Source organism: Passer domesticus, chromosome 1 (genome assembly GCF_036417665.1).
Source record: "Passer domesticus isolate bPasDom1 chromosome 1, bPasDom1.hap1, whole genome shotgun sequence".
Taxonomy (NCBI): domain Eukaryota; kingdom Metazoa; phylum Chordata; class Aves; order Passeriformes; family Passeridae; genus Passer; species Passer domesticus.
This window is the reverse complement of record NC_087474.1, coordinates 30,248,689-30,271,602: the sequence shown is the minus strand read 5'-3', so window position 1 is coordinate 30,271,602 and position 22,914 is coordinate 30,248,689. Positions and strand designations below refer to the sequence as shown.

The following is a 22,914-nucleotide window of genomic DNA, read 5'->3' as shown; positions in this document are numbered from 1 at the left end:
GAAGCCATATGTTTTTAATGATGAAAATGATGCAATATTTAAATTAAAGTTAAATCTAATTGCACATTGACTCTTTTCTACACAGAAAATTTTAAAATGAGAAATAGGATCTTGCATAATCAGAACAAGTTGACTTTGGAGAAAAAGGAAATTACACACTGTTATTATGTCACTAAAAAAAGTTCTGTGCTATGCTATGAGCTCATTTTAGCAAGAAAACATCGGTCCCACAACATCAAAACATGTTTTAGTTTTCAGAAGAAATCACTGGTAATGTTACTCAGGCTGATATTTAATAGGAACACCAGAGGTCAGCTCTAGATTTAGCCACCCTGAATTTGTCTATGCCACTACACAAAATCCAAAGACCTGCTGAACTACATCATTTCAATTCCCGGAAAGAGGAAACCATGTATAATTACAGGAGTGGACAGTTTAGGATGTCACCAACATAAAAAAGCCCTTGTAGATACAGAAATGTGATTAGTAAAAGGATGATGTCAGAAGCAACCCATCCTTTTCTGCATTGAAAGAGAAAAGTTGTCAAAAATTGTGCCAAAATGATCCAATGCAAAATTCCTTCCTGACCACTAATCTGATGATTAATATAATTCTGAACATGCGGGGCGGGGGGGGGGGGGCGGGGAAGAAAAAAAAGACAAGATCTTTTGTAGTCTTTCAAAGTATTGGTCCATCTGACTCAAAGCTGAAGACCAACAAAACAAAGGACAATCTCTGATCTTTCTGATGCAAATGGGGAAAATAAGCAATCTAAAATACAGCCAACTGTGTATTACATAATAAATAATCATCCAGACCCTGTAAAGACTAGAGAAAGCCCCTGGACAATGAAACATGACAGTTTTGTATCTTGTTTTTCAAATTTCAAAGCTTCTTTTTGTAGTCTATCTCTGATATATTTTTTCTATAACCTTCCTTATTAAAAACAACAGAAACTAGTTTTTAAAGTTACTGTTATTTATATACTCTTTTTAGTGCATATTTTTCAAAAAGCTAGATTTTTAAATGTGTAAAGAATTTAGCTACTCTTGTCACCAGTAATGACTAATAGATTTGTAGTGTTTTCTGAGGTCCACAGTGTGTAGGTATAAATTCAAAGCATCTCAAGACTTCCTCAGGACTGATTATCTTATTAAAAAGATTTTCCTCATGAAGCAGGCAGGCTAAGCTGCATTGCAATATTTCCATCTGCAATAATATGTGTTATGCTGTTCCATAACCATGGATAGTGTGTAGATGAGCCAGCTATCCAAGAGGGTTTGAGAAAGCTCTAGTGTCCACGAACAGCTCTCAGGATTGACTCAAGAAGTGAAGCAGGACAAGCAGAGAAGTGAAACCAGCCAAGTCCATGTGCCTACTTAGAAGGGGACCTACTGCAGCTCCATAGCACTGGAGAGTTAATGCTGTTCTGTAATAAATGCAGATGGAGGAGGATAAAGCTTTGCCTTTTGTAAGACAGAACATGGGGCTTGAATAATGAACACTGTAATCCATTGTGCCATCTACACGTGCTAAGCTTCCTCTGGGAAAACAAGCCCTGCATGCCCTGCCCTGCATGCCTCTACCCATCCTTGCATTACTCAGCCTTTGTACCTTTGGCAGACTAAGTTAATGATTCCAAGACATAATATCTCAGATATTACCACTGCTTTACACTTATCTCTTCCAGATACACCCCAGGAACTTATCTACCTTCTCTGCTAACCTGAAAGCTACCACTGGTAATTTCCACATGAGCTTAAAGAGCACATGAGCTTGTGATTGCCAGTGATATTCTTCAAAAGCTTGCTCCTCTGAAGTGATTACTCAAAATCATGCTATCAACAGGGTTATGTGTTTTCTGTCAAACAAAACCAGAAATTCTCATATTCTTACAGTTTGCAAAGTAACAATAATTTCAGAATAATTCTTGCTACCTAAGATCTATCTTCTGTGCAAAGTCTCAGAACTGATAGTTTCCAGTGTCAAAATGAGAAAAGCATAATTTTTTCCATTTGTGATAGGATCGTAATACAATGTGAAGCTGAAGTCAACTCCACTGTTAGTACAATCTTTTACTAAATGCAGTAGACATATATGTATAGACTTGTTTTCATATATGATAAGGACTTAATATAAAGTACTGATAAGCAATTTTGCTTTCAAAGCCAAAAACTGTTAAAATCTCGAAGCTACTGTAAGTCTGCCAAAGCTGTCTACAGACCAGATGGAATGCATTAAGAAGGTCTCACTTTATTTAAAATTACTGCAATTTTCCAAATAAAAGATTGCATTTTCTCTTTTGGAAACAAAATGTATTTCACATGATTTCTCAGGTTCTGTCTCTAGGGGTCATTTAAAGATTTTCTTGCTATTTCTCACTATAATTTTCCCAGTTTAAAGGTCTTTATCTTTATAAAGATCAGAAACAGCTAAAACATAAAGTCAAATGTAATTAAGCAAAATGCCATACCTCTTGAGCACACCATCCACACTCTGGACCCAAAGCAAGACACTTTGTGCATGTTACTGCATTTGAAGTGGCACATCTGTTTTCCGCTGCAATGAAATACAAACCCAAACATTCATGATTTATGATGATATGTGAAATTGTAAAATACCTAATTTTAAACCAAGATTTCAAAAATTACTTCTCCAGATTAAGAGTGATGACAATATATTAAAACAGAAGTAAAACAGAACAAAGGCACTGTGGCAAGGGAACACAATTTTCTTTTCTCTACAATCTAGAACTATATGCACAAATTGAATAAACTCCATTCACAATTCACAAGGCCAAATGTTTAAGATCCTGATTTAGAATAATTTTGAAGTGCAAGTTTATCTTTGGCATGTATCTTGCTGATTTACTGCCTAACAGAAAAGAATTTACTAGGTAGCTTATCATTTCACAGACATTTTCCCTTTAAGTCATTTACACTTGACTGAATTATTCATTATTCACTCCTCATGAAACCCAAAGTATTTTCTCACCTTCTATAAATATTCCCCCTCTGCATATTCATTTTTGCAATGAATAGTTTCCCAGAAGAGGAAGATTTTCTTTTCCAGAAGCAAATAGAAATGAATCCAACACTACATGTGTCACAGATTGAAGACACATCATTCTGTACCAACAATTGCAAAAATTGTGCCTGCTTACATGTCTACCAGCGAAGTCCTTTATATCCTTCTCACATCTTTGCTTTATAGATTATTGCTTAAGTTACCACTCTCTCCTATGAAACTTTGGCATTTGAGTTGGTATTGAGAAGAGTCTTTTCAAGGGACTTGGTCAGCTCGGCTTGAATGCCAGCATTAGTGTATCCTTTCAGCATGTTGAGCACGAGCCTCTTGCAGACCAGTGCACCTCTTAACAAGACAGAAGTCACCTTCTAGGAGTTATATGGAGGGCACAAAATGCACAGCTCAGTAGTAACACTGCTTTGTGGCACGTTCAGCATGCCATATTAGAAAATATAAAGGGAACAAAAGAAATTTAATTTCTGCATACAAAAAAATGCTACATATGTTAATTGGTTCATGTGTGCATCATTACACCAAAACAGTTTGATGAAAGCTTTGGTTTTCATCTAAAGTTTTGGCGACGTGCACTGTCTCAGATTATTTCTTTCCAACTTGCAATAATAATGCAAACCATCTTTCTTTTTAGGTAATGAGACAAACTTCTCACAGTGGATGGCTGTATTAGGAAAATATGTAAAAAATACCTTTTTAAAAAATATTTATCTTGCTGATTTCAGCTATGGATTCTAAGATGAGATCCCGTATCATATAAACAGCTAGTTTTCAAGAGGTCACTTTGAACGATGGCTGATGCAAGGCACTAATCACAGTTTGCATGTTGTTACTATTATCAACAACACATAGACCAGTATTAATAAGCCTAGTGCACCACAATTGCAGCATTACACTGATAATGTGTAGATTAGTGGCAATTTAATTAATTTCAAAGGTCAGACCAATATTTTTATTTCATACCAACTGCTGCTGACAATTTTTGCCATGAAGGCAATGTGAGAAAAAAAAGCATAAATGAAAATGAGAGCTACAGGTATGATATAAACAGTAAGTTGAAAAGCAGCCTGGGAAGGTGTTGGAATGCAGAGAAAACTGATTAAAGGGTGGGAGAGGTTGGTAGGGGTAAATAAATGAGGAGTTGCTAAGGAGGAAGAAAAGAACAAAATAAAATCTGAAGGTTTTGTTTGCTTTTTGTTATAAAAACAAGCACAGCAAGTTTTACTTGGATGTGAAATAAGAGCAAACTCATTCAGCACTAACACAATAAAACTTTTTTGTAATTATAAGAAGATAGCAACTGCACTTTATGCAGTTCTAGTTCTGCACTCTGAAAGAGCAGTCCTAGAGGCCACAGCAAATGTTACTACATACTGCAGGAGAGGGAAATAAGTATGAAGATTTTGGGTAGGTACTGACATGCACAGAGTTGTAGACTTTGCCACAGATCCCTTTCTAGACAGTATTCATAAAGTGCAAAGACTCAGAATGGAAAGTTGTTGAAGGAGTAAAAATAAAAGGAATGTAATTTTTCTTGGCAAACAAACACCCCTCCCATCTTCAACTGGGTATCAAAGACAGCAGAGATGAAAGGCATTACAAGAAAAAAAGAATGATAAATTCAGTAAAAGTGTCAAAGAACAAGGAAAAAAGTAAGTTGCTGATCTGCGGCGTAATAGTGGTTTTAAGAGCACCATAGCAAAATAGGGAGAAAATTACATGAACTTTGAAGTTACCCATTCAAGTTAAAATTCATTTTAAGAGACAGAGCTGTTCTGTTAAGAATAGCTGACATGAAAAAATGAGAAACCTGTGTTTCTATCTATTCAGATAAGGAATAAAGAAGATTAATTCCTACTCATTGCAATCAGTAAACCAAGTAAACCAAATAGTAAGTATGGCCTAATTAATTTCCTACAATAATATCTGAAACTCCTTTCTTAAGACATATAATCCTATCTGCAAAACACATAGTTTAAATGCCATTGACCATATAACAAAATACTAACACCTTTTTTTAATATGCACTTGCTAGAAAAAACAACAGTATGTGTCTATATGCCATTTTCCAGATGCATTGGAAAACTGACTGAAAAATAACTGTCCCAATTTTTTTTTCTGTATGGTTAGTTTATTGAATCTATTGAAACTTGATTTAGTTTATTAATACAGCCTGTCTAGTAAAACACAGGGGGGTCTGTGTGCCTTTGCAGACTGCTAAGTCAGAAAAAATATCTTAAAATCCAGTTTCAGTGTGATCACAGCAAATAAAACATTTTAACAAATGGGATATACAGTACTTCTGGATGCAAAACTCTTTGCTGATAACTCTACAGTCTCAAGAGCTCAATTTTCACAACATGAAGTCACAGATTGGCAATAGAGAAGCTTGGTACCATTGGAACAAAAGGTTGAAATTTCGTGTTTTTAATAAAGAGAAACTTGAAAAAGTTGAATTAATTTCTTTATTTATTATTCTGTCTACATCACTACTCTGGTTCCCAAGTAGAGTCCATTTTAACAGTAACATTTATGGACATGCTTTCATTCATCAAATATTTATTATTTAGTTGTAAACCTACTCTAAAACCATAACTGTTGAATATAAACTTTTCAGTTGCTTTAAAAAAATCATGGTAAAGCAAGAAATATTTTTTTATGAGTTGACTTAAAAAAGAACTGAGATTTTTCCTGCCACTTCACCAAAAACAGAGTCCAGACAAGACTGAGTTACTGTTCAGCCAAAGCTAAGGGCTAGTTTCTACTGGCTTAGTTTGAACTGATGTATGCCAAAAGGTATTTTCGACAAGGGCCAAATTCTGTGCTGGGAACTGCACAGGCATATGCATATAATAAAAAGTGCATCAGGTTAAACTACACTTTTCCAGCCTACTCCACAAAATTACAACCATGCTCCAACAACTGCAGCTATTTACAGTGATCACAGGTGTGGCAAGCCTAAACTCTCTGCAACAAGAGGGATCAAGGCAAGACAAATATCCTATATGTTATAATTATATCCTGCCTCCTTATTATGAAAATAACCTTATCATAATCAGGGTATTTATCTCAAAGATGAAATAGCAATAAAGCACTCTGGCGTCTCAGAGGGGATGTTAAACAGGTTTTCAAACAGACAGCACTTTGTTCAAGTACAGTCAAGAATTTGGATTTGTATCAGCTTCACAGTTGGTACACGCTTGTGCTGGTTTTGGAGGGTGTACCAGCTGCTTTCTTAAAAGACAAAGCCAAAATATAGCTTGCAGCTTATACTCCCTGATCATGGCCCCCACACTGGTGAACACTCATTAAGGCAAGCAGATAGGAAAATAACCAGCTTCCACAGAGCTGTTTTTCCTTCAATTGTGCACCTAATCTTGTTCTAGGGCAGCCACCAGCCAGGCTATCCCTCTGCACAGATAATGAATGAGGCCTTCACTAACTTGTGTGTAGCCTAATTTATGAGGAAAGCTGCAGCTTTTATGCAGTATACTGCAGTTACCTTCACCTTTCTGTCTTCAGAGCAGAGCAATACGATCCTGCAGAGGGGACAGACAGTGGCAGTCCCACCTAACACATGGCTTCCCCATTCACTCTGGCTGAGCGTGCAGGTACAGTGAAAAGCATTATAAAAATGCTACAGAGGAGGGATTATTTTTCCATGATTATTATGTCGGACAGTTACTTGCTCAGATTACAGGAAAAAAAAATGAGTGTGTGTGCTTTAACTGCCAATCCTAAAACCCAGTCCTGGAATTAGGGATTTTCCCCTCTTTTTTCCAAACAAGAAATAACTCTCTCTGCCTTTTGCGCCATGCCTTAAAAACACATTATGTCATCACCAGATTTTCCAATAAGATTACAAAGTATACCTCAAAATCAGCTTTAAGAGGTACTCAACCTTGCCCACGAAAGGAGATTCCAACTTGAATATTGTACACTTTTTATGCTTTATAATAAAATTCTAAGATCACTTGAGAAGAATACCAAACAACTTTTCTTTCCTCCCATTTTTTTCTATTTCATATGGGATTTGTTAATTTGTTTCACTTCATCATTAACTTTTGGGCATTTTAGTTTCATTATTCAGACAGAAAGAAGCTAAGCTGCACACTGACTTGAAAATGTTTTTGCCAGCAACAAAAGAAGCAGTAAACTAAAACTCTGTATGGCAGAGACATGTTTTTACTAAGAAAATAAAGATATGTAAAAGAAAGGTGCAAAACACAATTAAATTCTGAGCTCTCAAAAAATTCTTCTGTAAACCTGGCACATGAGTAAAAACACCTTTCCAAACAAACAAACGAGATAAAAAACCCTCCAAACCAAACGAATCAACTTTTACAGTGCTCCTAATAGGAAAAATGGAACTGGAAGAGATAAACCACAATGTGGTTACAGAAATGGTAAGAGGCAGAGGTGAGAATAGAGTAAGAAGTCTTTGCACATCTAAATAAATTCAGAAAAGAATCACTAGTGAACAAGTCCTGATAATTGATAGGGACTTTCAATTCCGACTCTGCCAATATACCACCCCCCAAAGATTTGGGGTTCCCAAATTAATCTGCATTACCTATGAAGACAGTACCTTTTAAACATAAGGGTCATTAGTTACAGCTACACATGTGATTTAAAAAGCCATTAAAATGCAAAGCAATGCAGAAGTCTGCCATGCCTGGGTTTGTGCTTTTGCAAAGCACGCAGGAAAAAGCACCAAGATCTTCCTTTTTTGCACATTGTGCAATGTTTGGGTGACGCCACTGGAGAGAGATGACACTGGCTTTCAGCTGAACAGCACAGACAAAAGGGAGGACACCTCTGTCAACACAGCATTGGGAAAGCACTGGCAGAAAACAACAGTCATAGCTGATGCTGGAGGATAGAAAAGCTTTGTAAGTCTGCTCTGTAAAGGTACATAAACATGGAGTTCCCAAAAAGTATATGGACACTTCTTTAATTAGAGAAGGATATTCATATTAGGCTCTGAGCCATTTATATAAGGCTCAATAGGGGAAGTGCCGGGTTCAGGATTTCAGTCAGAGCAACCCCATGTGGCACGACAGGCTGGGGGGAAAAGGGGCTGGAAAGCTGCTAGTTAAAAAGACATTGAGGTTCTGGAGCATGCACAGAGAAGGGCAAGGGAACCGGGGAAGGGTCTGGCACAAGTCTTATGAGGAGCAGCTGAGGGAGCTGGAGTGATTTAGTCTATAGAAATGGAGGCTGGGGCGGGGCGCTTATTACACTCTACAATTACCTGAAAAGGACGTTGCAGCAAGGAGGAGGTTGGCCTCTTCTCCCAGCTAACAAGCAATAAGACAAAAGGAAATTACCTCAAGTTGCGCCAGGGAAGGTTTAGATTGGATATGAGGAAAAATATCTTCACTGAAAGGGCTGTCAAGCCTTGGAACAGGCTGCCCAGGGAAGCAGTAGAGTCACTATCCCCTGGAGGTATTTAAAAGACATGTAGATGTGATGCTGAGGTACATGTTTTAGTGATGAGCTTGTGCTGGGTTAATGGTTGAGAATCTTAAGGGTCTTTTCCCACCAAAATGATGCTATGATTCAAGGAGATACTCCTGACATTCTCTGAGCCTACCTGTGTCTTTCTTATCCCCATCTCTCAGAAAAGATCCGTACTCACATGAAGGTTGCACATTATTCAAGGTGAAGATTTCGGGAACATAAGCCTCAGACAGATGCATAGCAACCTAAGTTTTTCATGCATATATAGCAATTTTGAAGATTTTTTTTTTCAGAAAGATGTATATAACAGCATTTTTGAAAAGGTATTACCCATAGTATCTACAGGTATCACAGTTAGGACTCAAAGCACAACATTCAAACCACAGCCCCAGACATGGCCTTGACTACAAGAGAGAGAGCTATTGACTACTCCAGTCTGACTTTGTTCCCAAGCCACAATACAGAATGAAAACAAGCAATGCAACCTTGAAATTTTTCACAACACAATTTTTGTTTCTTGGCCAACTTTACTTGTAGCCTCTCCTTTCTATGAAACTTCCTGCCTTTCTGGGAGATGGTTACATTTTGTTGATGCAATTCATGTCTGCAAACAATGAGTCAAAGACTACTTGGCTTCAGAAACTAACCTATTCTGTATCTTGCAAATAAAAACATACAGGAAAATTTACTAGGATTATATCATTAGAACAGACTAATTCCCACAGTCATAAAAGCTAATGCTTCTACTGCGCAAGTTCGATGGTCCTGTTTGCACAGCTTTACACCAATAAAAATGCAAAGCATATGGAACCAGAGAGCTTAGAATGTAGTTTGGTTTTTGTTTTTTTTTTTAATCTCTTGATTTCAAGGAAACTTCAAGATGCGTGCAGTTGTGTTAGTTCTTTTTCCTAGGATGGAACATGGGCACAGGAGTCATTGTACTCCAGTCATCTACAGCTGCTAGAAGTTCCCTTGGAGTTGATCAGCTTGAATACAGTCATGCTGCTTCAGCAAAGCCTTGAATGGCTACTGCCATATATCATTGCTAATTTAATTTCTTTTGTATTAGTAAGCACAGTTAGCAGGTAGCCCATCAGCAGCCCAGAACAGTCGGTACTTTCCGGTGTATTCTATAAACTTTTACCTAACTAGGAGGTCATGGTGGTTATAAAGGTAGATAAAAATGACTATTTTCTGCCTGCTTAAGAAGATCAACCTCGAATAAAAGACAAGCCTAAGCTTTATCTTCCACCATTTTCTATAGCTCTACCTCCTCAAACCAGGCCTTAAACCCCAATTGTTTCTCTAAAGTACCCTTTTATCGCATTTCTAATCATCACCAGATTGCTGCTTTCTGCGCTATAGGAGCATGACCTCATCCTGGCACCAACTCTAAATTCACATACCCAGCAGCAGGGCAGAGGATGGCAACTGCTAAGAATAGCTCAGGGCTACTTCTTCCCACACAGTGTCACCAAAGACAACCTGATAGATTCTTAGTCCATAGCAATGAAAACAGCTTACTTCATTATCTTTTATCTGCATACATGGTGGTTTGGAACAAAGCTACTCAGCATTTTAGATCAAAATTCCCAAAGCTGACAACCTAGGGGAACAAGTCCCTCAGTTCTGAACAAAAAATGATAAACGGAATTGTGCTTTTACAGATTTTCCTGAAACAAACCAAAAGCTGTGCACGTGTGGATTAGGGAGACAGGTCATTGAACATACATAGTTTATACCCTCCATGAGAAAACCTCAAGAATATTAAATAAAAGCTAAGACTGGTATCAGAGAGGATAACCACCACTCTCTAGGGACTTGTATGTAGTCCACAAGACTGGGAGGAGCTCTCGAATAATTAAGAGGGCTATTTAAACAATGCTACTGTTTTCTAGAATACCAAGTGTTTGGTATTTGTTATTTCAATAATTTGCTTTTCAATAAGATTTTCAATCTCCAAAGATAGTTATTGTCCCTGAGACAAATTGATAAAAAACTTTCTGGGATTTTTTTCATAATTAGAAACCTCAAAACCCAACCCACCTGTCTAGGAACAGACACTGGCAAGCCTCTATTCTAGGTTTAGCCTGTTAATTTTTTATAATTCAGGGGCAAAGATTACGCAAAACATGACAGTGGGCTATAAAATATGCAGACTCACATACTAACTATAAGTAAACTACAGGTGCACACAGACTGTTTGAATGCAAGCTTTTCCTTTTGCTCTTTCAAGGAAGTTTGCACATATGTGTAGTGTCTGCAGGTGCAGACCTTAAATACTCTCTAAGGGACAGACTTCAAACGTGCAAATTCTAGGCTTTAAACAGGTAGTGGTTTATTTAATGTTCTGAAGTAATGCCACAACATTTTTAACAGCAAAATGCACTCCAACAATTTTGCTTAGATTAGAAGAGCTTGCTTGCTGATGTCATTAGTTTTATTTAGTTACTTTGTGCCATTTGTGCCATTGTGTAAGTTGTTACAAGTTTTCTTATTTCCTAGTAGTCTTTTTTGAATAAAAAGATAGGAACTTGATTGTTTCCAGGAAGAAGCTCCCATCTGAGAGAAGCAAGTTGTCCTCAACACAGTACTAACCCTTTCCACCCTGCAGAGCTAAGATGGAAATAAATTGTACTCTCACGAATAGAACAAACAGAATTCTCTTAGCCTAATTCCCTTGAACATCGAGAAGGTACAGAATTTATTTTGGAAAGGGCAGCTACTGGTTTAATCAGACTTGGACTACTTTCGTGATGCCACCATTCATCATGCAGCTGTATTCATAACACTGCTACAACTGCAAAACACCAAAAATATCTTCAATATCTGAACCCCTGAACTACTGCTGCTAACAATCTAACTCCCAAATCAGTGGGCAGAGAAGAGGCCTCAAGTACAACGAAAATCAAACATCCACTAACATCATGCAACCTGCCTAAAGCTACAGAATTTTCTTTCTCCAATAATCATAGTTAAAATATTTGTCTCAGCATCTTTCGATGACCATAAATACTTCAGACTCATTATTATTGTCACCATGGGTAAATACCAAGAAGTTACCACAGGCATATGACAATGAAGTCATGGGAAGCAGAGAAACATATAAAGAAAAAAGTCAATTATGAGCTTTGCAAAGTTTTCAATTTAGGCCAATTTAGCCTCAGCTAGAATTTGCTTTTTTGGCAGCTTTCTAATGCTGTAAATTCTGATCATCCTGAAACACTTACATTTTGCTCAAGGGGTTATTCTTGTTCTGCCACCAGAACAAGGGGGAATCCTGAATGGCTGGCAAGAAGCTTACTTTTCTTCTTGGAGAAAGGTTCCATTACAGTGTACAGTGAACTAACTCATTAGAGCCCCACTTCCTTCTCAAAAGTTAAACTAAATAGCCCAAGTCCATTTATGTAAACTGCCAAAAGGAAAAAAATTAATGAAGTTCAAGTACTTAGAAAAGAATAACAGACCATATCCTACTTTGTCCATCAAAAAATTATGTTTGCTGAAGCAGATGAGAAAGAATTATTACATCTTTCCACTGGTTAGACAGAAGACAGCAATTAGTAGGAGAGATACAGGAACTTAGAAAACAAGATTTCGCTGAAAAGGAGGATGCAAGTAGAATGAGAAGCATCGAGGCCTTAGAATTTTATTAAAAAAAACCCCAAAACACAGAAAGCTTATTAACAAAATGTAAACTACATCCTTCTCCAGTTTTCTGTTTTCAGTGAATTCATCATGAGAAGTCAAATTTATACCAGGATATCTGGATTACCAGTTACAGTAAAAGTTCTAAATAGTTCACATATATAAGTTCTGAAAATATAACATATGACTTTAATGCCATTTATATATTTTAAGAACACTAAGCAAACTTTAAAGGCCAGAACACCAAGCTATTCCACTTGTTCTTCTTACCCTGACAGAAGTCATTAAATCTCAGTCACTGCCTTAGATACACCTATCCTGATCTAAGAAAGTACACTTTTTTGGTATTGTTTTTAAAATATACATTGTTGAAAAAAAAATCATGTAACATAGATTTAATTTATACATTAAGGTTAATGTTTCTTACATCAGATCTATTCACAGAATCATAGGAGAGAATCAGAGTAATTTAGGTTGGAAAGGACCGCTAAGGTCACGTACACCAGCGCTTAACCCAATACTGCCAAGTCCACCACTAATATTGTACATTGATATATATTTACATTAAAAGCTTGAACTTATATGCATCTGTCTGAGCCTTCTGTTCTTCGAGCTTTTGTCCTGAACGATTCCACCTTCATATAAGTGGGGGAACTTTTCAGAGATGAGGATAAGAAAGGCACATGTAGGCTCAGGAGTACCTCCTTGAATCATAGCATCATTTAGGCTGGAAAAGATCCTTTAAATCCTCTGGTCCAACTGTTATTAAAAAGTCTTAATAAATATCAGCAGCCCATGTCAAGTTACACAATTTGCAAATAAAATATCTTCCATTTTGCTTCTCTTATGGTAATTAGTAATTAGTTCTAATTGTCCAAAACTCAAGACCAAACATGGACAAGTCATCAATAGGGATTTGAAAGATATTACCAGCATTTAAGTGCTCTATAAAGTTTAAGGAAGGTTATAATCTGACATCTTAATAGCCACTTGTGGAATGGGGGTCATTTAATGAAGATTTTCTTTAGCTTCCATGAAGTTCACATTCTTACATCTTTCCGATGGTCTGGAGAAGTAAATTAGATTGTATGGAAAATCAAATTTATTCATTTAGTCCTCTTGACTAATGGGGTCTAATTTTTGCTTTCTCAGTTGTTGCAGTTCCAGTCCTTGAAAATTTAAAGGCCCAAGAAGAAGCAACTTCCTCTTCAAACTGTAGAGAGTATTTCTGATGCATGCAATCTTCAGACTGCCTTGACAACTTTCCTCAGCAACAGCATATCCAAAATAACAGAGGCAACCTTTCCAGAGCATCATGAGTATGGTTAGTTGTAGCAGGCACAAGGCCTGCAAGGCCCTGGCGGTCAGAAGCCTGAGCTAGGAAATACCAAAGTCAGCATGACTAAGGTTTTTAGAAGCCCCTCTCTTCCGCCTTTCGGACCCTGTTATCTCCCTGTATATCCATAGGTCACTTTTCCCCTGACCCTTACTATTGGACAGTTTTCAATCCCCCTGTAAGGTATAAAAACCCCTAGCCCTGCCCGGTTCGGCAGAGGAGAGCTGTCACTGGAACCTTCGCGGAGACCCCAATAAAAGAACCCTGCGGAACCCACACAGCGCTGCTCCCTCTCTCTCTGCGTCTGCTGCGGCGATACCCAGGGTGACGGCCCCAGGCATGCTAAAGAGCTGAAATCACTAATGAGCTGAGCTGCAAATCACTACAGCTTGCCTGGGCTGCCTGAACCCCCCGCTGGGCGATCCTGGACCCTCGTTGAGCTATCCTGGACAACCGGCCTCCCCGCTGGGCTTCTGCCCCTGGGGGCCATAGTTATTGCTCTTCTAGCTCATAAACTGCCCCTCTCATCTCTTTTCCCAGCCTCATCTCAAACACCTGTAGCATGCAAATATTGTAAACACTACACATGCAACTATGAGTTTCATTCAACTTGTAAAAACCATTAAAAAAAAAAAATCTTACCACATAAGCCCCTGAAGAGACATGAAATTGCAACACATTATGAGAAGTGTACAATATGCAAAGCAAATGTATGCATGTTATTGGCAAAATATGCTCCTTGAGCAATGCACACATGAACAAACCTCTCTCTGACTATTCCTCAGAACTGCAACTGACAGCCCTCTCAAACACCCAGTTTGTTTTTCCCCAAAGGCTGGTTCCCAAAGGTTCCCAAAAGGTTGGCTTTCCCAAAGATGGCCCATTAGCCCTAGGGAGCAGATCACCCACGCAGACTCAGGAAATGAAAAATGGGTTTTCTCTTTTTCTTGGATTGTTTTAAGCCTCAGGAAAAGCTGAACAGGCTCAGTGTTGGGTATTCCATACAACTCAGCTTCTTCCACTGAGTCTCATTAGAAAATGGGCCGCATGGGTACACAAGAGAATTAACAGACAAACACCAATTAAAGCTATCACGACGAATCTTTTATTTCAGACTTTTTTGTGCGCTTGTGTGTGTGTCATGGGACATTTCCTGATCACCTCTCTTCAAAAACTTCCATGGGTAGTTTGAATAGCTTTTCTTACTCCTTTGAGAAGTAACACGAGTAATGGTCTATAAAACTTTCTTGCTAGAGGGATCACATGGAAATCTGATGTGACAAACTGGTGAAGCACCAAAGACCTTGATGGGAGAAAATTAAGGAATCAAAAGTCATGCTATTGGCATAAATCAATTAACAACTGACCCTTTCATGATCACAGATCCCCCACTTTCCCCAGCGGTCTTTCCAATGACACTCTCAAGAAGACTGAAAATACAAACTTTTAAAGTTGGTATTTAAAGAGACCTGTCAATCACAACTATCTAAGAGAATTGCTGTGTGACTGTTCTCCAACTTTTAATCCAGAGATAAAGATTTTCATTCTATCCCATCCCTGTTTGCACATCACAAGTACACTCTGTTTACTTGAGCTTCACAGAGGAAAAACTCTTTGGGTATTTTGGAAAGCACCAAATACCTTAGTTTTCAGATGTTAATATTAATTATAACTGGTTTTGGGACACTGCGGAGATTTGAACCAATGTCATCTATTAACCCTGACCAATCAGTCATTCTTCAGTACTTAAGCCCCACATAACCTATGTGCTTATACAGCAGTTAAAAAATAAGTTTCAGCAGTTGGGTTCTGAACAAGGCAAGAGTACTGTCTTCACTGAAGTGAGCACTCACTGAACTGGTTAGCACAATGCATACGCATGCTTTTGCTGTAGAATCCTGCTTTTATTCTGTTCACTGGTTTACACCTTTAGGAGCTAGTCAGGTTTAATATTCAAACACAAATGTAGGGATCTGTAGAAATCCCTACAGAACTAGCTTGATTCTTATGTCAGGTATTTGTTATAATTGGCTTACTGAACTGCAAATTTCCTTTTGGTGAGACTTATTGAACAAGGGACTCTTTGTAGAAGGCAGCAACACTACTCTTTTTATCTGAGCTTACAGGACCTGTAATTTGGGAATTGCAAATTTACAGCGTTGTGAGATTTCTTTTTGCACTCCTTATAACTTCAAACCCTGAGCCAAATTCCACTTTTACTTATCCCCAAGCAGTGACTCACATCTCAAACTGCAGTTTGCAGAACAAATACCTCAGGTAGCATCAAACTCCCAATTTTTCAATTGGATGAGCCACAAACGCTCCAATAAGAATGAAATACATTTGAGTTCCATGTACATTTCATATTAATTCCAGTCTCTTTTAGAACTGGAGATTCAGTGCAACAGATACGCAGGTTCTGCCAACTCTGCACATAAATAAACTGGATTTGCTGATGGCACAGGAACAGCACAATGCTTTTCTCCATGCCCAGCACTGTTGCTGCAGAAGCAAAGAGGAGTGGCGGCTTGAACAAAGCCATGCTGCCAAATATCTGTACATGGAGCTGCTGCCCAGTCTCTCTCAAAGCAGCGTGCAGACATTCAAAGAATCCAGGTGATGCTGTACTGGCTATCACAGCCAAATGTAAAAATCACAAATCACATTAATAATAACAAAAAATTTCACGTGTTCATTCACAGAAAAACAAAACAAAACACTCTTCTTGCTTCAACTGCGGCTGTAGCCTGTAAAGTGATTATGTATGAAGGAAAGAATTCAGTGTGCCTTTCAGCTTTCATGAATTAGCAGAGGTTTCAAATGAAAAGGAAAAAACAAGGTCTATGTGAGTTACAGTCCGCCCAATCTGAGAGCTGTTGTCACAATAACCCATGACGCATTGCCCATATATATTTTCACTATGAAGCACAACAAAGACAGCAAGCATCCTTTGGCATACAAAAGCCCCATGCACAACCTCTCCTGTGGCATTCTCTTCTGATGCATTATTTGCACTAGTGTGTACCCAGGAAATACACTCATGAGCAAAAACAACACTGCATTCAGGCACAGAACCATCCTCTTCATAAAGTTTCAATTAGCCTTTCAACTCAATTGCACTGCATAAAAAAAAAAAATCTGGGATACTACATACAAGATGTCATGTTTCATAAGAAATTTAATAATATATTTTATTTTTTCCTATTGACATTTGGTTTGGTTCTGAATTCTAAGTATGAAGCCAAAAAAGTAAAAAAAAATTATCCTATGAAAGTTAACAAATTATTCCATTGTTTTTAATAGCACTGGGCAAATCCTACTGAATTAGGCATGAATTTGTCACATATGCAATAAAGAATTTAAGACTAATACATTGTTCCCATTGTAAATCTTAGTTTCAGAGGTTACATGTTAACATTTTAAATCAGCTCCAGGCTTAAGCTGGAAAATACCAATTATTCCACAGGCAGAAAAAAAATACAGAAAGATAATTGACAACCAGATCTGCTTTTATGATCACTGCTAGCTAAATACGATCCTTTATGAAACACCTGACTAACCTGCTTGCTCTGTCAGCTGCTGCACTATCTAAGGTACGTTTGCACAAACTCCCCTCAGCCTGCACACATTGAAACAGATGCTGGGGACTTTGGGAAGCAATTCCACAACGCGAGGGGTTATCCACATCTAGCAGAGCCTTTTTCAGCCGAAAAGCATAGCTCCCGGGGAACTGTCAACATGCACGTTATCCCAAGGTAAACAGAAGACAATCTTCTCGTAGCTCTATCCCTATTTAACCCTGCCACTGCATGCCATATAAACGACGTAAAACAGAGTGTTACCATCCCCAAGAACTGTCCATCCCTAGCTCGGCTCCCCTCCGCGTGCCGCTTCGCGGAGTGTTGCGGAGGGAGGGTGCACTCCAGGACCCGCAGCACCCTGCGATAGTCCCGCCGGCTCCCCGGGACCTGCCACGGCTCCCTGAAGGCGGGACGCCCCCGGCGCGGGCAGTTAAATCACGGGCTGGCGCTGGCGGTGTGAGGCTCGGACAGGAGCCGCTCCAGCCCGGCTCTCGCAGCAGGTACCGTCCGCCCGGCCGGCGAGTGCCTGCGGCGCCGGGCGGTCCCAGCTGTCAGCGCTGTGCCCCAGGGCAGCCGCCGGGCCCAGGCAGCCCCCCGCCCCCGCACGACCCCGCGCCAGAACCAAACCCAGCCACAGCCCCAGCCAGCCGGGGCACAGCGAGCAGCCCCGGGCTCGGACACTTACAGCGCTGGCAGAGTCCCGGCACGGCCGCCAGTAGCCGGGCCGCCCCGAGGAAGGTTCCGGGGCCGCGCTGGCACCTGGGCACGGAGACGATCCCCGCGGTGAGGCACGCCAGCAGCGGCACCCACATCATGCGCCGCGGCCGGCACTGCTCCCGCTCCCTCGCCCTCTTCTCGGGGCCGCGTCTCGGCGCCGCGGCGCGCTCAGTCCCGGCCCCCGCGGGGGCGGCGGCGGCGGGGCCGGGGGAGGGGCGGCGGCGGGCCCGGGACAGGTAGGGAGCTCGGAGGGGCGGGCGGGGGCCGCCGCATCTCGGGGGCAGCGCCTGCCGCGCCCCCGCGCCCCGCCAGGACCGGCCCTCCCCCGGCGGCAGAGGGGCCCCGGCCGAGCGCGGAGCTTGGCTCCCTCCATCCGCCTCCAGCCCGGCGGGCCAGGGGCGCCTCGCCGCCCGCGCTGCCTGGGGGGCGCGGGGAGGCTCCTGGCACCGCGCGGGGAACGGCGGCGGCGGCTCCGCACCTCCCTCGGGCGAAGAGGGCGGCTGCCGGGGGGGGCGGGGACGGCCGCCCCCTGCCCGCCCCCGCCGGGGCCAGGTGGGCGCTGCCCGCCGCCGTCCCGAGGCGCCGCCGGTCCGCCTCTCCGCGCCGGGGAGACGGGGTGCGCTGAGGACGGGGAGGGGAGGGCCGGAGAGCGCGGCCGGCGGCGCTGCGCGGCGCTGTGCGGCCCCAGCGCGGAGGGTGCGCGCCGGGCCCGCGGGTCCCCGCAGGTTGCCAGGAGACGGCAGCGGGGCAGGTTTCGAGGGCGGGGGCGGGCCCGGCGCTGAAGTCACTGCGCCCGCCCGCGCCTTTGTTCGGCGGCGGCTTGGATCGCGGCTCCCCGAGCTCGGCACGGCCGCTGCCCCCGGGCGGGGAGGCGGGCGAAGGCCGCGGGCAGAGCGCTGCGCCGCCGGCCTCCTCCGCACCTCGCCCGCCGCTTTGGCCCTGCGGCAGCCGCTCCGCCCCGCTCTGCCGGCTTGGACCGGCCCTCGATCCATGTGACCCACCGCCGCTTGCTTGTGCGACCCTCGCCGTCTGCACCTCCGTAACCCGCGGCGCTGCCCACCCGCCCCAGGAACGCCGCCGTTTCCCCCGGGGCGTCCCGTTGGCAGTAGCGCGCCGGCCCCTGGTGCGGCCGCCAAAACTTCTCTACCTAGAACCACCTCCCCTCCTTTACCGCCCTCCCCGAATGTTTTCTGCCCGGAGTTTCCACCCCTCCGGGCGCAGTGGGAGTACCGCAAAGGTTAACCTTGTCGGGAAAGTACCGCCCCGTGCGGGCCAGGAAAGCCCCACCGGGCCAAGGTGCGACCTCGGCCGCCGCCCCGCCCGGCCCGGCTCCGCTCCCCGGAGCAGCTCCCTGCAGCTCCCGTCCCTGTGCTCCCCTGGAGCGCTCCGCTCCCCGCGGGGGCTGTGCGTGGAGGCATTTCCCGCTAGGTAAAACCCTCCTGGGCACCTCGCCCTGTCACACGCCGGGGGCCGGGCCCCCGCCCGGCTGTGTTGCGGGGTAAGTGTGCCGGCCTCGGGTCTCTGGTGGCCAGCCCTGTGGCATCCTTCATTTCCGATACCGGCCACAGATGACACTGCGCGCAGGATCCTAAAAGGATCTCTGTGCTGCATCTAAGTCTGCCTATGCAGGGTACAACTTTAATAAATCCTGCAAATGCAACCAGTGTAAATCATGTGCTGTTTCACTGTCTTTACGAATAAAGGGCTGCGGAAGCCTTTTCAGATCCTGTGCTAAGCCTTGAGATGGTTTAGCATCTGAATGTCAGAGGTCAGAAACTGAGCACGGTGGGTTTGTTCAAGAGTGGTGAGGAAGAACTGGCAATGTAGCAATCCCACTCTTGGGAGTTTTTAAATGATGTATCATCTTTTTTGCTTCATTTTGGAAAAATCCCCCATTTCAGACATCTGACTATCATTCCTTGAGTGGTCACAGCCCAAATGGGGATATGATATGGGATGTGAGAAAGCCATATGTAATGACATTCAGAAAGAAATGTAGCATCTACAGGACTTCAAATATTGTGGCACTCTTTACCTAAAAGCTTTATGATTTCAGAGGTCATAGTCTCAAACACTGTCCCTTGAGCTACATGTCCCTTGAGAACTCAGTTGGGTGCTATTTGAAGTAAGATACACTGGTGACTGGTGAACTAAACTCAATTTACTCCTGTACTGTAATGTGTACTTTACAGATCATGATGTTGCAAATTTGTGGTGATTCAAATGTATCTGGAAAAAAAAAAAAAAGATTCAGATGATACATCAAGAAATTCGAGGAAATATCTTTAAACAAAATGCCAGCAGAAGCAACAATGACTGAAACTGGGATCTCTCTATTTTGGATTTTTCACCTGCATAGTCTAAGTGGTGCTGATGGGAGGAACAATAAAATTGATATCCCATACAGATATATTGTGTATGAAACTATTTATTAGACAGAATGTAAATTATCATAAGCAGCATAAAGAAAATGCTGTCCTCAACAGCATGAATTATCTTCTGAGTTTCTAAGCAAAGGCTGTTCATCATACAGGTAGGAATCATCATGCACTACTCCTGATGAGATCATGCAAGCATTTCATATTCTGGGCAGAAAGACAATACTTAATGTGGAAGAATAATGTTTAATGTGGAAGAATAAAAATGGATCATTTTCATATAAAATCTGATAATAAGGTTACCAAATGAAACCACTCTGGTCATTAACTTGAACCCTGAAAACATAATGAAAAGGATGCCAATGTTGTGTGAGAACTATGCACTCTGAATAAAGTCACCAGTAAAAAAGCCAAGAGCTGAAGAGACCAATGGTTTAGGCCTCAATGTGTAGAGGCTGCTGTAAGAGTTTAAAGTATGGTCTGCTACTTCATGTAAAACACCCTATTTCTTTAGCTTCATTCTTCCCATGGTGAAATCCAAGGACTTAAAAACATTTACTTTGCAGTGATAGCATCTTTGAATATATTATTTAGACTGTTTATAATGCAAAGCAAGTTATTTAGACTGTTTATAATGCAATAATGTAATTAGGCAGGAGTTTTGAATAACAATTCTAGCCTTGCAAGTGAACAAACTGAATCATCCAAGGTCACATATGAGAGTATGTAACTCCTAAACTCCTGTAACAAGGAATGTAACACGACTGGAAATGGATTTAAAATCTCAATCCATTGTCCTATCCACAGGGCTATGAAACCTTGAAGTGATGTGTTTGTGGAATCTCTATCCTTGGAGGGAGTTGACACTTAGCTGAACATGTTCCCAAGCAGACTGAACTAATTGAACCTGTTTTGAGCAGAGGGATGGTTGGGCCTCAGGGGGCTTTTTCCAGCCTAAGTTATTCTACAAATTTTTGTGGTGGAAAGTGTGTTATTATATTACATGCTTCCTAAATTTCTTGAAGTGTTACAACTGTGGCTTCTTTCCAGTATTTACATTAGCTTTATTGAAACAAAATGCAATTGTCTATCACATTGTTGGTGAATAGTCTCTCTTTTCAGGAAACAGCTTTGAAAATATTGCATATGCAATAAATGTTAACTAGAGCTGGTCAGAAACCCCAAAACTTTTCTTACAAAAACCATGTTCCTTTTTTGGTTGAATGTTTCCAACCATCTTTAATGTGCCATTTCTTGGGGGAGAGTCCAAACCAGGACTGCAAAGGGAAGATTGCTGGTATTTTGCAACTAATATCAAAGCTTTTTGAAATAAGAAGTATTAGTTATCCAGTCTTGTGATTTCTTACATTATCATGGAATCTTAGACACAATTAAAATCCCCATAAAAAGTATTTTTGTACTGTTAAATTAATTCTTCTTTCATTCAGCTTCCCTATTTTAATTGTATAGAATCCTGCAAGAGTACAGTAATTGTTTTGGATTTTTTTGGCTTCACTTGATTGCACTGACACGCAAATTTGAATTTTTTTGCAGTATAACTAAGTAAAAGAATCATGCTTGTCTGTCAGATACCATTGCATTTGCTGTCACTTGGGTTCATTTCTTTCTACAATATTTGAATCTAAAACTGCATCTGTTTCATATAAAAAGGTCAGTGCAAATCCATTATAATCCATCAATTAAAAATGATTGAACAATTCAAAATCAATGACTACTCCCAAAAAACAATTGCCAAGAAGTCATAGGCCTTTTCCTCAGAAGTGCAGACTATGAACAATCACCTATGCTGTTTATTATATACAGAAAAATTCTACATATAATTCCACCTGCCTAATGCAGTACCCATTTTTTAACAAAATGTGCTTTTGTTTTATAATTCTGAAAAAGAAAATGTTTGCCTTATAAGATACTAAAACTCTGCACACTATTTTTAGTTTCTAGCCTCAGTTCTTGTAAGAACTGGCAATGCCAGTTTCCAAACTAGCAAAATCTTTACTCCCCAAAATAGTATTTTTTCATTATTTTTTCATTAATACCTACCTTAGTTACCAGCCCATGCTACTGAACTTCCTGATGTACATGGCACAAAGAGAAAATGGTCCATTTTACTGTAAAACAGTAATCTACATTGTCCAATAATCTATTTAATTTTTTGTGAAGGCTTACATTGATTTCAGGTGGACATTTTATGTGAATTTACAAACCTTACTTACGTTTGCAACTTCAGTAGGCCTGCATGAAACTTGGCCCCATCTGAACCAATACCTTTTTGCATTTAGCCTCTCGGTGTTAACAGTTTGGTCAATGTCATGCAGAGACAGGTGGAATACCACTATTTGTTTTCCATATACTCAGCCTGGTGATTTATGTATACTGCATCTAAATATTGTTGTTATTCATTATTTATTTGGAAAACTTTAACTATAAAATTATTTTCTTTTCTGGTTTATGTGGCATAAATTTCTTCATTCTGCTTTTCTGAGAAAATTACTTGCAATACCATGCTGGTACATTCTTCTTCCTTGTTTATATAACCAATTGAATTGTAAAATTTTTATATTAAAAATAGTGTATGTAACCCTCCTGAAATCCCTGAGCACGATCCTTGTCTACTTCAGTGCTTCTGACAAGTCCACTAAAGAAGACTTTGTTATAAGACAATAAACCTGAGATATTTCGGACTATTCAAGAAGAAAAAAGCCAGTGCAGATGGGTTCTCAGCAGAAATGGT

The 22,914-nt window shown here is 41.0% G+C and overlaps 1 protein-coding gene across 1 annotated transcript in view; it reads right to left on the bottom strand.

Moving 5' to 3' along the window:
• ITGB8 (integrin subunit beta 8) overlaps positions 1–18,955 on the bottom strand; it is a 47,850-nt gene extending 28,895 nt beyond the window's left edge. Inside the window, exons 1-2 of the mRNA XM_064411918.1 lie at positions 17,753–18,955; positions 2,474–2,559 (exon numbers count right to left, since the gene is read on the bottom strand). Coding sequence (XP_064267988.1) covers positions 2,474–2,559; positions 17,753–18,776 — 1,110 coding nt within the window. The 5' untranslated portion in view covers positions 18,777–18,955. The remainder of the gene's footprint in view (positions 1–2,473; positions 2,560–17,752) is intronic.
• Positions 18,956–22,914: the final 3,959 nt, after the last annotated feature.